Source organism: Gossypium hirsutum, chromosome D13 (assembly GCF_007990345.1).
Source record: "Gossypium hirsutum isolate 1008001.06 chromosome D13, Gossypium_hirsutum_v2.1, whole genome shotgun sequence".
Classification (NCBI taxonomy): domain Eukaryota; kingdom Viridiplantae; phylum Streptophyta; class Magnoliopsida; order Malvales; family Malvaceae; genus Gossypium; species Gossypium hirsutum.
Window position 1 is genome coordinate 16,432,596 of NC_053449.1, and position 14,439 is coordinate 16,447,034.

At 33.2% G+C, this 14,439-nt stretch overlaps 1 protein-coding gene across 3 annotated transcripts; it reads right to left on the reverse strand.

Annotated features, from left to right (window-relative positions):
• Nucleotides 1–305: 305 nt before the first annotated feature.
• On the reverse strand, nt 306–2,602 carry LOC107918698 (ureide permease 1). 3 transcript variants are annotated; one of them, XM_016848286.2, is made up of 7 exons: nt 2,452–2,602; nt 2,072–2,338; nt 1,693–1,831; nt 1,432–1,606; nt 1,183–1,312; nt 717–1,091; nt 306–628 (listed from the first exon to the last, which is right to left on the reverse strand). In XM_016848286.2, exons 2-7 carry the CDS (start codon nt 2,306–2,308, stop codon nt 476–478), a joined length of 1,209 nt encoding a protein of 402 aa, XP_016703775.1. In that variant the 5' UTR covers nt 2,309–2,338; nt 2,452–2,602; the 3' UTR covers nt 306–475. The 3 variants fall into 3 exon arrangements, with proteins under 3 accessions (XP_016703775.1, XP_016703774.1, XP_040964734.1); XM_041108800.1 differs by lacking the exon at nt 306–628 and having other exon boundaries at nt 717–871; nt 961–1,091; XM_016848285.2 differs by having other exon boundaries at nt 2,072–2,454.
• Between the last annotated feature and the right edge of the window lie 11,837 nt (nt 2,603–14,439).

Here is a 14,439-nt window from a genome sequence, read left to right on the forward strand (position 1 = left end):
GCATACTGGTTTCTCTGACCATCACTTGTTATTTTCTTTTCCATATATTTAATGTCTTTCTCATGCTCTAATAACCATGTGCATACTGGTTTCTTACATTGTTTCTCATGCTTTGATAACCATGTTGTGCATACTGGTTTTATTTCAATGCTTATGACCATTACTAGTTAGTTGATGGACAACATGGAGCTAAACTTATGTAAAGACTAGTTTCTTACTTGGTGATAGTCAAGTTGAGGTGTTCATTCTATTTCTGGTGTACTCTTTCCTCGGTCAATATACGTTTTGCAGCTAAAGTCATCGAGTTGGAAAGCCGAAAGACATTAATCATTGTGTAATTCAAGAAGTTTACAAACTATGAAACAAAGTGTGTGTGCTATGGAGAAAAAGATGGATCTTAGATAAGAACCAACAACCACAGCCTCTGAAGTATGTTCTACTTCAACATAAGCTGTAGTTTTCCAAAGCTGCATTTTCATTTCCTATGACCAGATGATGCCATAAGTATTCCAACAGCTGCAATGAACATGAACAACATGCTGAACAGCAATATATATGTTCTTTGTGACGATCTTCGGTACTCTCCGAATAAAACCACTCCCCAAAATGTGCTCACAAGAGGAAGTGCCTGAAACCATGATCAAAGATTTCACATATGATGGCGAATAGACTACTTAAGCATTCTTATTCAATGGAAATGATCATTAAAATCAAACCTGAACAGCATCTGCTGCTGCATAGCCTGCAGCTTGGCCTCCCATGAACTGGAGACCATTCCCGAACCCACACAGAAACCCGGCGAGGAAGGCCCACCCTCGGCCATTCCAGTCCTTTAGATAGGCCTTAAAGGACGATTTGGAGACTCCCAAAGCTGGATGGTAAAGGAAGCTGATGTTTAGGACGAGAGCAATTACGAAACAGGAGACAGAGAAGTAGAAAAATGCTGTGTAGACAACCAACTTGGGAACCCCTTGTTTCAAAGTGTGCCATTGATCGTTTGTTGCCAAGTTGAATGCCGGTGAGAAGAGGGAGAAGCAAACGCCGGCGAAGAAAGTTAAGGTCAGTCCAATGAACATGCTCTTTCCGAACACCTGCAGAAGAGAAAACACAGAACAAAATGAAGCCAAGACCAAATAGACTTCCCAAAACTGAAAATGGTGAAGCTGAAACTAACTTCCCAACCTTGATTGACCTCCTTTTTTCAAGCTCTATCAAGAAGGTTGCTGTTCCGGCTTTTGCCTTGCGTATAGGACCACCCGCGTTCTCTCGATCCTTTAAAACTGCTTCTTCAGACGCCGATGGAAGCACAGTCCTGGAAAACACTGATCAATCTCATGATTTGCATATATATAGTAACAAACCAATCAAACAGGAAAATGAATCAAAATCAAAATTTGTTTAGGTAATGTATTGGAAGGAAAACGAGCAAACCCTTTTCCAGTTTCATTATCAATTGGCCAACTGCTAAGCTTTGCTTTATAATCAGCTGCATTGGATGAGTGAACAGCTGATGCAAGACAAACAGCAACTAGGAAGCAACCAACACCAGGAAAAAGGATCTCAGCTTTGTTTATTTTTCCATCCAAGAAGTAATTCAAGGTTGTACCTGTTAGAACCAAAGAAAATTTAATCAATGAAATCAGAAATCAAGTTCTTTTCGATGTCAATAGATTCAAATATTCAATATCTAACCTATAACAACAGTCATGCTTGATGAAATGACTTCTACAACTGATAAACCAACAAAAGCCCAAGCATATTGTGTAGAAAGGTTTCCCAAGCTGAGAACCACCCCACCAGCCATTGCGAATAAAACCGAAGACCAATTATCCTGCATCAAATTCCCATGAATATATTACATTCGGAATGAGTGAAGGGATTGCTGATATTGGGATTCCAGCACCGAACTTGCTAAATACCATTTCTCTGAGTGGCTATATGAACCAAGTGGGTTAAGCACTTAGAATCTTTTCAGCTGTAGCAAATAACAGTAACCTTTTATGTTCTTTGAAATGGAAAACTAGACTAGAAGACTTTCCAAGATAGCAACAATCCCAACTGGGAAACTCACCTGGGAAAGTTGCGTGAAGAAATTGGGCCTTTCAACCGTGCTGTCCCCAATTTGGCCAAATGTTAAAGCTATAATAACAGCAGCCAAGAGATTTGTGATTGTATAATCAAGGTAAGTGTGCTGGGGAAGGCGTCCTCGCCTCTCTAGCAGAGTGATAAGTGCAGGCCATGTACCCAGGAACAAAAGAGCTAACAGCATACACACTATGGCACCCCCTTTGCTCTCCACTACATACATGATCTTCACTCCGTAATATCTGATACAATCCTAAAACCATGAAAAACTTGTCAGTTGAAAACATGTTCTCCAATCATCTTTTCCCAAGCACTCCAATGGAGTCATTGAAAGATAATACAGAAAGGTATCCTTTCTAACTTTACCTTGAATCTCGGAACTAGGGAAAATAAAAGAATAAAATATGCTGAATCCAACTGGAACCATCTGCTTTATAGTTTATCTTGTTAAAGCAGATTCGTTTGACTGCAACTTGTTTTAGATATTTGCACGTTTCTTCTTTCTTTCCGCCATACATAGTGGGCCAAAGTATTGCTAACTATTAAATTTATAAATATAATTTTTAAATTTATGATATCTTCATTATATCAATATAGAATATATATACTAATAGCTATTGTAGGGGTTGCATAGATGATCAAATTTTTATTGGTTGGTGGGTATATTTTCATGTTTCTATGAGTGGAAAAATAGATGAATACTCAAATGGGTGGTATTTTAATGGGATCTGATCCAGCTTGGCTATATCAGGTTTATTTTTTTAATGAATTTGATGCTTTTATTCCTTTTTGAAAGGGTTTGCAGAAGATTGCGGTCCAAGCTGGCTGTATTGTCCCCAAAATCAAACATGACATAACAGATATGGCTGGTTATATATATGTATTTAATGTTTAAGCATACCATTAACCGACAATCACAAAGTGTTCTCTAATATTTTAAAATAGGACACAGTACGCCATTCTCAGTGATTGGAAGCAAGGTTACAGGAGTAAATGAAAACCGATGATATTTAGCTGCAAGCAATGCGAATACAGACTCTTTTTTTTTTTTGTTTATAAAGTAGGAATTGAACTATAAAATTTTTGAATGTAATTTTATTTTGAGGTGTTAAAATACAATTTTTATTATTTATTTACTTTTAGTTTTATCATTTATGTCCCCTTAATCTAATTTTTGAAAACTGAATTAAAATGATCAAAGTCTAAAAGGATTGAATCCGTAATAAACCAATTCAAAAAACTTAAATATTGAAGATTTAATAATAATAATATCAACTTTATGCTTAGCAGTGTGTAAAGTTTGCACAATTTCTCTTTTCTGGTCCCCGTCAAAATGTTTAAAAAATTCAATATGACCTATAAATTATTTAATGCCCTTGATTGAGACCTGCTAAGATATAATTTCTTTTACTTTTTCTTTCTTTTTATACAGCTAAGATATCATGTGATATATTAGTCAACTTAAGCAAGCTTAAATAATTAAATTATTTAAGAATCCTATAAGTAAGGGTATAACATAAAACAAAATTCAATTATTTTATTAAGCGTAAATTGTGAATTCAATTTTTATTTTTAAATTTGATATTTTTAATCTTTTTATTTTAATCATAAATAATTAAATTTATTAAATTAAATATTGTTATTTACAAAATCTTATTCGACAAATATATGATTACATGTGTAATATCATTTTATCATGTTATTTTCACATTATACTAAAAAATCACATTATTTTAGTTAATAAATTTAATGGTTATAGCTTGAATTAAAACTAAACCCTAACTATTAAATATGTTGAGTTAAATTATGTTATTTACAAAATCTTATGCTGACATATCATCAGATATATTATGTCATCTCAATCTACTATTTCCAAATTAATACTTAAAATTAAGTCACATTATTCTAGTTAATAAATTTAATGACTATTGTACCAATTAGGATTAAAGTCTCAAAATTCAAAATATATATATATAAAATAGCAAAACATTGACTTCAAAATATTTTGCCGAAACAAAAATATGTTGTAAATTCATATCTTTGATATTTATATGAGGGTTAATATCACAATTAGGGGTTTAAAGTTAAATACTTGAGAACGGTGTTTTGACGAGGATAGGTTAAAAGATGAAGTCGTTCGTTTCTTTTAAGAGCTATATTTGAATGATGATTTTGATAGGGATTGGATACTAGACTTTGGTTTTTTTTTTTTGAAGAATTGCCCACGGTTGTCAAAGAAGCTTTGAGTTCCAGAGTCACTAAAAAGGAGGTTAAGGCGACGCCTGGTAAGGATCTTCATGCAAGAGTTTATCAAAGTCAGTGGGATATTGTTAGAGAGTCAATGTTTCAAGTGGTGGTTAAAGCTTTTGAAGGCAGGCCGTTGGACCCAAGGACCACTAACACTGTGTTGGTTTTACTTCCGAAGGTGCAGAGACCGGAATCGTGGAGCTAGTTTAGACCAATAAGTTTGTGTTCTGTGGCATACAATACTATAAAAAAAACTATTGTGACGAGGCTAAAGTTCATATATCATACCTGTACTGGTGGCACCAAATCAGGTGAGCTTTGTGACTGGTTGTTCTATTAAGGATAATGTTATGATGATGCAAGAGGTGATTCATTCAATGCAAACGAATAGGAGGAGACCAAAGTAGATTACAATTAAAATTGATCTAAAAAAAGCACACGGTCGAATTAGATGGGAATTTCTTAAGGAAACTTTAAGGTATGCAAGATTATCGACTCATTTAATCTTTGAGGTTATGAATTATATTACGAGCTCAACCAAGCAAGTCTCATGGAATGGGGAATATATGAACGAGTTCAAACCTTCAAGAGGGGTTTGAAAAAGTGATGTTCTATCACCATATCTGTTTGTACTCTATATGGAAAGGTTAGGCCATTGCATTAGACATGCTATTGAGGAAGAAACATGGGAGACGATATGGTTATCTGATGATGGACCTAGTATTTCACATCTATATTTTGCAGACGATCTAGTTCTTTTCTGTAAGAAAAATGTACAAAAAGCCAACATGGTGAATCACATCCTTCAGAAATTTGGGAGATGTTCGGGCATAGAGCCAACAAATATAAATCCTAAGTTATCTTTTCAGAGGCAGTGGGAAATGGCTTAGCAAACCAAATCACATGCACACTTGGGGTGGAACATGTTGCGAATTTGGGTAGGTATCTTGGTGTCCCAATGTTGTATAAACGAGTCACTAATGCCACGTACTCGTTCATAATTGAAAAGGTTGGAAAAATGTTGAGTGGATGGAATGCCAAGCTACTTTTTCTTGTTGGACAGGTAACACTTGCTAAATCGGTGTTATTTACCATTCCAAGCTATTTTTTGCAATTAGCACTTATTCCAAAAGGGGTATGCTAGGAGATTGAAAAGATTATAAGGAGGTTCGTCTGGGGTTCTTTGAGTAATGACCATAAGTGTAACACCCATAACCCATACCCGTCGTCGGATTAGGGTTACAGAGTATTACAATACAATTCAAAACAAATAATAACAAATAGCATCAAGTTTAACAAATTCATAAATAATCAGATTAGAGTAAAATATATAGTTATGGACCTTAAATCAAGCCTACGAGACCTTATAAATAGTTTAGGAACAATTAGGGACCAATTCGAAGCAAATCAGAGCATTTAGGGAAAAATTAAAAATTTTCAAATTAGGGGTCATATAGTCGTGTGTCTAGGCCATGTGACAAAGCCAAGACCATGTGGCTCCCACACGCCATGTGGTTATCCTACACGCCCATGTGCTCACCTGTGTGCTCATTCGTGTGTCCACCCGTGTAACTCACTAAATTGGGTCACAAGGCCATGTCGCAGCCATGTGCTAGCCCATGTGAATCCTACACCTAACTCGCTGGGGGAACCTTTTATGGGTTACCCGTGTTGACACATGATCGTGTGACAACCTGTGTCCCAGGCTGTGTGTGCCCAAAAATGACCTAAAATATGCTCATTTCATATCCAAATGCTTAAGTACCCAAACCAAATCTCAACGCATGATTATAAGACTTCAAAATGCATTTCAATGACACCCAAAGCATGCCAAACAATCAACCTAAGTCCTAACCAATGTGTCATCAATGACACCACATTTGAAACACTTAACATTTCACCTACCTAGAATTACATTGCACAAGCCTCAACCCATTCAAAATAACTAGCATTCAATTCTAACATACCTTGATTAATTCATATCAAACTTACCTTTCCATACTTGACCACACATCTTAAACTTGGAACTTAACATGTATACCACATTAGTTACTCATTCCAAATTATCAAAAGCACAACACATACACATTACAAATACTTATGAACCAATACAATCATGACCAAATGGTCCTATTACATGCCATATAAGTCAAGTTAAATTTAAAATCTACCAAAGAGGTCATCGGATAGTGTGATTCTTTGAGTTGATCCAATCTCCTAATTTCCACAGATACGTATTCTACAAAGAAAAAGACAAGGACACGAGTAAGCTTACATAAAGCTTAGTAAGTTCATCGATTAACGATAAAGCTTACCGAATTAAAATAATAATTCAAATAACAAGGTTACTAATAGAGTTCTTGTTAATCACAACTCACAACAGGTGAGTAATGCTCAACAATAGTACAAATCAATTTCTCACATTTCAATAACATTCAGTGATCAATAAAACATTTCCCGATGAACGATATACGAATACGAGTACACGGTTAACCATCTAGAACACACTCAGTGCTCATACGAGTTAATCCAATCGATAACACACTTCGGCACCAAGTGCTTAGCCCGAAGGCTAATGTCCGCCCCCGTAACACATTAGATAAATACTGTAATATAACTCAATAGTCTGTAAAAAATACAGGACCTCGGTATATTCAGTGAACAGATGATATACAGAAATCATCATCAAATAACCTATTGGCATGCCAATCATACTCTATTTTACATTAATTCGGCTTAGGGCATTTCATCATTGATCAATGCGATAATAACTCATTAATTCAATTTCCCTGTATAAACATTAATTCATTAACCAACATCCAATAACTAAGTTCATATAACAAGAATTTAAATTTTATTGAAATTAAACCGAACGAACTTACCAGATTAAACAACAGTGACAATAAAAATACATAGACTATTCTGTAATTTTCTCTTTTCCTCAGTTTTCTACTCGTTCTTGATCTAAAATAATATTTTCATTCACTTAGAAAATTCTAACAGAAAAATCAACTCATTTTATGCAATTAAGCCCTTTTTGGCATTTTTAGAAAATTACCCACAACATTTTACTTTTATGCAATTTAGTCCCTAAGCCCAAAACATGCAATTTAAACATTTTTATTCAAATCCAAGGTTAGATGAATATTTAAGGCCCTCACTACAGTCTATAGTTGAAATTATTTCATGTCAAGTCCTTGTAATTTTATCACTTTAACAATCTAGTCCTTAAACATTAAAATCATCAAAAACTGCTTTACAAAATAGTTATATCTAACAACCACACGCAATAATCTTCCATAAAGCTTCAAGAATAACTCAAACTCAACAATGAAACAATCCAAAACATTTGAAAGTTTTACAAATTAGTCCTTGGGTTAGCTAGATTAAGCTAATACGAACTATAAAACATAAATATCACTAAAAACGGGCATAAAGGGCGTACCCAATAGAGAACCCTAGCTAAACCGAAGCTCCCTTCTCCTTCAAAAATGGTTTTCGATTTTAGGAAGTATGGTGGAAGAAGATGGACTAGAAATTTCCATCATGTTTTATTTTAAATTCATTTATTAACTTAATTATTATTATACCCTTATTATTTCCATTCAAATTCCAACAATTATAAGCCCATTACCATCCATTATGAGTAGTAATGGTTTAATTACCATTCAAGTCCTTTAATTTACATTCCTATAACTATTTAATAACTTTAACTAATAGAAATAAACTTTCTCCACTTTTATAATTTAGTCCTTTCTATTTAATTAAATGTCTAAATGATAAATTTTTTTAACCAAATTTTTAATATGACATTAATGATCTCGTAAATATTAGGACCCTGAGCTTAATTGATTTCTAAATAATTTATGTTTACGACTCGACATGTCAGAATTGTGGTCCTAAAACCACTATTTTCGACACCATTGAGAAACAGGTTATTACAGTAAGATTTCTTTGGTGGGTAGGGACAAGTGTTGCATGCCGATTGATAGAGGGGGTCTTTGGTTAGACATATTCATAGCCAAATTTTTTTTTCTACTCAGGTTGGATATTAACTTAGTTAACAATATGGAGGTTTTCTGGGTGAAAGTGTTACGTTCTAATTATAAGGTGGCAACCACATTCCAAATAATACATCATTAAACCAATGTAGTTATACTTGGAGATCAATGAGATGTATTTGGAAGGATCTTTGAAAAAATATGGCCTAGAAGGTTGTTACTGGTTGGGACGTGAAGTTTTGGAAATATACATGGTTTAGGGACTTGGGACCACTAACTTATTGCACATTACCAAGACGAACCTTTATGGAAGCTAGGGTCTTTGCAATAGTGACCCTAGAAGGAGATTAGAATTGGAAGTATCTCATAGGTAAGTTGACGTATCAAAGAATTCACCTACTTGTTGAATCAATTCCATATTTGGAAGATGAAGGCAATGATATATGCTGTTGGAAAGCGGCTGAGTTTGGTACTTACAATGTCACACCCTCACTTGGCAAACTGATATTTTTGGAAGATTGAATTGGAAAAACCACATAATTGAATTGGTAAAACCACATAAGCTGCGAGATTTAGATTGGTTGGCATTGGTGAATTCCCTAGCAAAAGTATTTTACTGAGCTTCACCAAGCTTGCGAACTCTCATACCACAGGTGGTGAGTTTTTTGTTTGGTGAGATCCTTATTTGGCAGATCCTTTCAGTAATAAAGTGTAACACCCCTCACCCCTCTCTACACCGGATTAGGGTTACAGGATGCTACAACACATAATAGAACAAAATCATGCTATATTAGTTTAAATTTTTATACACAATAATCATTCATCAATCATATAGTCAAAAACATGTTATTCATACATTATTGGGGTTAAATTGAGCTTACAAAAGCTCTTAAAAAATTAAGAAAAAATAGGGACTAATTTGAAATGTTTTAGAAAATTATGGTAACAATGCAAAAAGGGTCATATGGCCGTGTCATCGAGTCGTGTAACTAATAGTGGCTGTGTGGACCTAATTGTCACCTAATTATATAGACCATATGACCGTGTCATGTGCCCATGTAAAACACACGGCCGTGTGCCAGACCATGTAACAGACCGTGTGTACATATAAATACCCTACAAGGAAAGTTACAAAGCATCAACACTCGCATACCATATATGCACTTCATACCAATTCTTAAACCTGATCAAAATACACGAACAAATACCAAAAACACCATTTCAAACATCATTCTTAAGTGCCTAACCGATGTACCATTTTGGCACCATCATAACCAATATAAAACATCCAACTTAACCATCCATACAAGCATATATAAACACCAATGTGCATTTTACCATAAGCACCATCCAAACCTTACCATTTCATCAACCTAAAACATGCCTTAACTCTTACCAAAATTATCCATACACGAATCTCAAACACACAATTACTATGGTACATATTCACAACTTACCAAATCCATGAAACAACTTAGTACCATAATTTCATATATATACTACAAGTATCAACTAACACATATACCAAGCATTTCATCCAAGTTTAACCATTTCCCAACCATTTCACAATCCAAAATCAAGCATACCATCACCACAAATACTATTATCATTTACCATGTATACATACCATAGTAATCATTAAATTAAACTTTATACATGACAACCATTATAACAAATTGCAACTTCAACTTATAACTTTAAATCATCAACCTAAAATATCCCATATACATAACATATCTCCATTCAAAACACAAACCACAATCAAGAAAAAAGTTTCAACATTCAAATTTTTCCAAAAATAGATCGCCTATATACATGCCAAAAAATCGAGTTTAAACGATAGAAAAACTACTGAATCAATACTAAGATAGTTCAAATTCAGAAGATCCGCTTGGTGAGTTCCGCAAGTTGGCATTCTACAGGGAAAAGGAAAAACAAATGAGGTAAGCGTATATGATGCTTAGTAAGTTCACAGGTATTAAACCAAGTAACTTACCTAAGGTTATAAATATACATTACACGTTACTTAGCTTGGTAAAGTTTTCCTATCATGGCAAAAAAAAAAATATAAAAAAGGTGAGTTCAGCATTTATCATACCATATAGTAACTCAATCATATAACATTTCAATTCACTTATTCAACATTTCATCACCATTCACAAAACAAATATTCATTTAATCAATTCACTATCTTAATCATATCATACAATCTACTTACCTACAATGCATCTCATTTCAGATTATTGCCAAACATTATTTTCATTTAATAATTTGAATTCTCCATTCAATTCATCTTTATACCAAATAGATATTGAATTTCAATTTAATGTCAATCACTATTTTGTTTCATAGTACAAATTTTAAATCACATTCATTGATTTGCCACAATTTCATCTTGTCCCCTTAGGCTTGTATAAACGATTCTCGATGTATATATATCCTCTGATAATCATATCAACTCAATCTGAATATCATTTATTCCATTTACAATATACATGTCCCTATTAACCTGACTCTGTCACATCCTAAAAATCAAGTTAGTAGAATCGAGTCATTAAATTAATGGTTACGTTAGATATCAGAAAATAGGGTCGTAAATGAGTAATTTAAGCATGTGAGTAACGTAATTAGATTTTTATTTTATTAAGTAGCTAAAAAAATTTCAATTTTGAGGTCTAATTGGAAAAATATGGATTTTATTTAATTTAAGACCTAATTGGAAAATAGAAGAATTAGGAGTGGCCAAAAGGGAAAATTGCCCAATTTTTGTTAACTGGTTTCCTACTTGTAGCCGCTCATGTCTTTCCCATTCTTTTCAAAACCCCAAATCATTCAAAATTTTCCAAAACCTAAAATTAGAGAGTTCCTTCAAAATCAATTCATTTCTTTAGATTTATTAACTTTCCAAACACTAAAATAACTCCTAATTTCAAACAAAAATCGCGTTTTCTTCCCCAAATTCATCATTATTCTTCTTGATTTCAAATCCTAGATTAGAGCTCTAGATTGTCATTTTCATCGAATTAAGTGTTGGATCAAGTGAGAGCCTCTTTGAGCAAGTCAAAAGGTAAGGAAAAACTAGTTTGAGCTTTCAAGAAGCATAATTTGTAAGTGTTCGTAGTCGTTGTTGGTATGCGCGATTTGTATCGTTAATCAGGATCCTAGGATTAGCTTAAACTCATATTCTTAGTTTCGAGTGTAAGCCTTATCTATACTTTTTGCCTTATTGTGAAGTTATGCGTAATGTATGTTGAGTTGTGGAATGTGAGGCTATTATGAAAGGTAATGTGTGTGAATACTTGTATGTGATATGTGATATATTCACACATATGAGATGTAATATATGATGGCTCAACGAGCATTATTGTGGAATGTGAAGTGCAATTAAATGTAAATTTGATAAGCATGTGTTATGTACAAGTTTGTGATGTAAATTAAAGAATGTGAACAGAGATAATGTGCATTTAATTAGTAATTAAATATGTGTAATTGTGGTTATTTTGGCCTTGTGATCTTTTGAAACTTTTGGATATAGTTGACATGTAATAGGATTTTGAGTACTCACCTTTGTGTTTTGGGATTTGGGCATTGTGGACCCGGGGTAGATTGGAGAGATAAGGGAATGTTGAAGTAAGCTCCATTCATCGGGACATGTCGGTGTTTTGGAAAGTGTTTAGCTTTATGCTACACTTTTGAGACATGTTAGACTCTTTGAATCTTTGGTGTGATGGAGATTCATTTATCTAATGTGTGGTGATATAGCGACTTTTATGTTTCATACTCTCAAGCTGCCAAATTATCATTAAATGAAATTATATATATGAGTTATGTTGTGTGTAATTGCATGTGACAGTATATGCTAATTTTATCAATTAATGAAGCATGAATATGTTATTTTGACTTGACGAAAATATGGTTATGAATGTGCCTTAGTATGCTCTTACTTAACTTATGATGTTGTGTATACTTTGTGGTAATTTTAAATATTCACTGAGCTTATTTAAGCTCACACACTCCACATTAAAATTTTGTAGATAAATAGAACTTTCGGTGTGAGTGGAGCGGCAAAGGAAGTGATTTAAGCAAAGCAATAATTTTCAAGTAGGTGGTTTTATAAATTTTAGGACACTATGAATAAAGGCAATGTGGGTTAGAGTTATAGTTTTATTTATTATCATTATTTTATTACTACTATTTTGGGATAGGACTTATGGAATGTTGATGTTACTTTTGGACTTTGCTTATAAACATTTTGATGTTTGAGATTGAGGTTGATAATGCATGTTAGGTATTCTCGATGAAAATGTATTGATATGGCAGGACAAATGGTTAAAAGATGTTAGTAGGTTCAGTTAAATTAGACATTAGTTGTATGTTGAATAAGAATATTGTTTTGAGCATGAAGAACATTTTAACTTGTGAAATTTTTAGTATTCTGTGTAAAAGCATCGATACTCGGGACCCAAAATAATGATACGATGAGAACGAAACATTTTCAAAAATTAGTAGTAACCTAATTTGGTATTGGTACCCAATCACGAGTACCAATACCTGTGATAAAAATACCGATACCCCTACCAAGGTATCGATAAAATGTTTTAACCAAAATTGGCAGAGAGCTAAAATGGTACCGATACCTTTCTGTTCGGTATTGATACTTACATTGTTTTTAAAAAAAATTTAGATTGGTCCCTATTTCTTGAATAATTCTATTGCTAATGTTCATTATATGTTGGTTATTCGTGATTTCATCTTTAAAGGTTGTTAGTGGTAGTCGTTGCTCATAATTTAAATAATATATGCATGTGTATAAGTTCCAGTAGTTGTTGTAGCATCCTAAAACTTAGGTTCGACGATTGGACTGGGTGAGAGGTGTCACAGACTTAGACTCAGATGGATACACCGATCCAACCAACACACCAATTTGGCACATAGTGACTGTCAGATAAATCCAAAAATAATAAGTTGCGCCCTGCAGTGGTCGGTAAAACCAACAAATAGATGTCCCTAGCACTGGTCATTATAATTGACAAATGGGGTGCCTAGTAGTCCTCGACATGAAGTCGTATAACCCTGAACTCTTCATATACTTTGGCATGACAATTATATCAGACTTGTAATAGCCTTTTTTTCTATGGTGTCAGAAACAATGGTTTTGGGACCACAGACTTGACGTGTCGGTTCATAAATATTTATTAGTTAAAATATTTATGAGGTCATTAGTGTATTATTAAAATTTGGTTATGAGATTATATCATTTAGATAGTTAATTTGGTAAAAAGGACTGAATTGTAAAAGCTATAAAGTAGATTTAACTAAATTAAGAGGATTAAACAAATAAATTAGCCAATAATGATTTAATGGGTGAATCAACATGGTTATTTATTTTAATGGATAATTTTAATTAAGGTTAATTGTGAATAATTAATGTTTAATTAAGAACTTTGAAATATTGAAAAAAACCTAAGTATATATATTAAAGTAAAAAAAAAGAAAAAGAATAATTTTAGATTAGTCTTCATCTTCTCCACGGCACAAAGAGAAAAAAAAAAGGTTTTCAAGCTTTCATTTTGAAGCTTCAATTGGTAAGAGTTTTGATGCTCATTTTTAGTAATTTTTATGTTTTTGAACTCTTATTAGCTTAATTTAGCAAGGCCAAGGATTAATTTGTAAGAATGTTAAATTTTTTGAATTATGCTATTGTTGAGATTTAAGTATTCTTGAAATTTTGAGATAGATTATTATTTTTACTTGCTAGATAGGACTATATTGTAAAGTGGTTTTTGATGATTTTAATATTTAATTATTAAATTGTTTAAGTGTTAAAATTTCAAGGATTTCAAGTGAAATAATCACAAGTAAAGGCTGATATGGTGATGGTTACCAATCAGCTACATTGGGTTTCTAAGAAAATTGGGTTAATTACATGATTAGGGCTTGAAGACTAAATTGAATATAAATAAAAGTTTAGGGTAATATGGTAAAATGTCAAAAAGGGACTTATTGCATAAATGGCTTAAACTTTTTGTTGATTCAATTAATTTAATGAAATTATTTTTTTAGATCACAAATGTGTTGATAACCGAGGAAAAGACAAGGTAGCGGA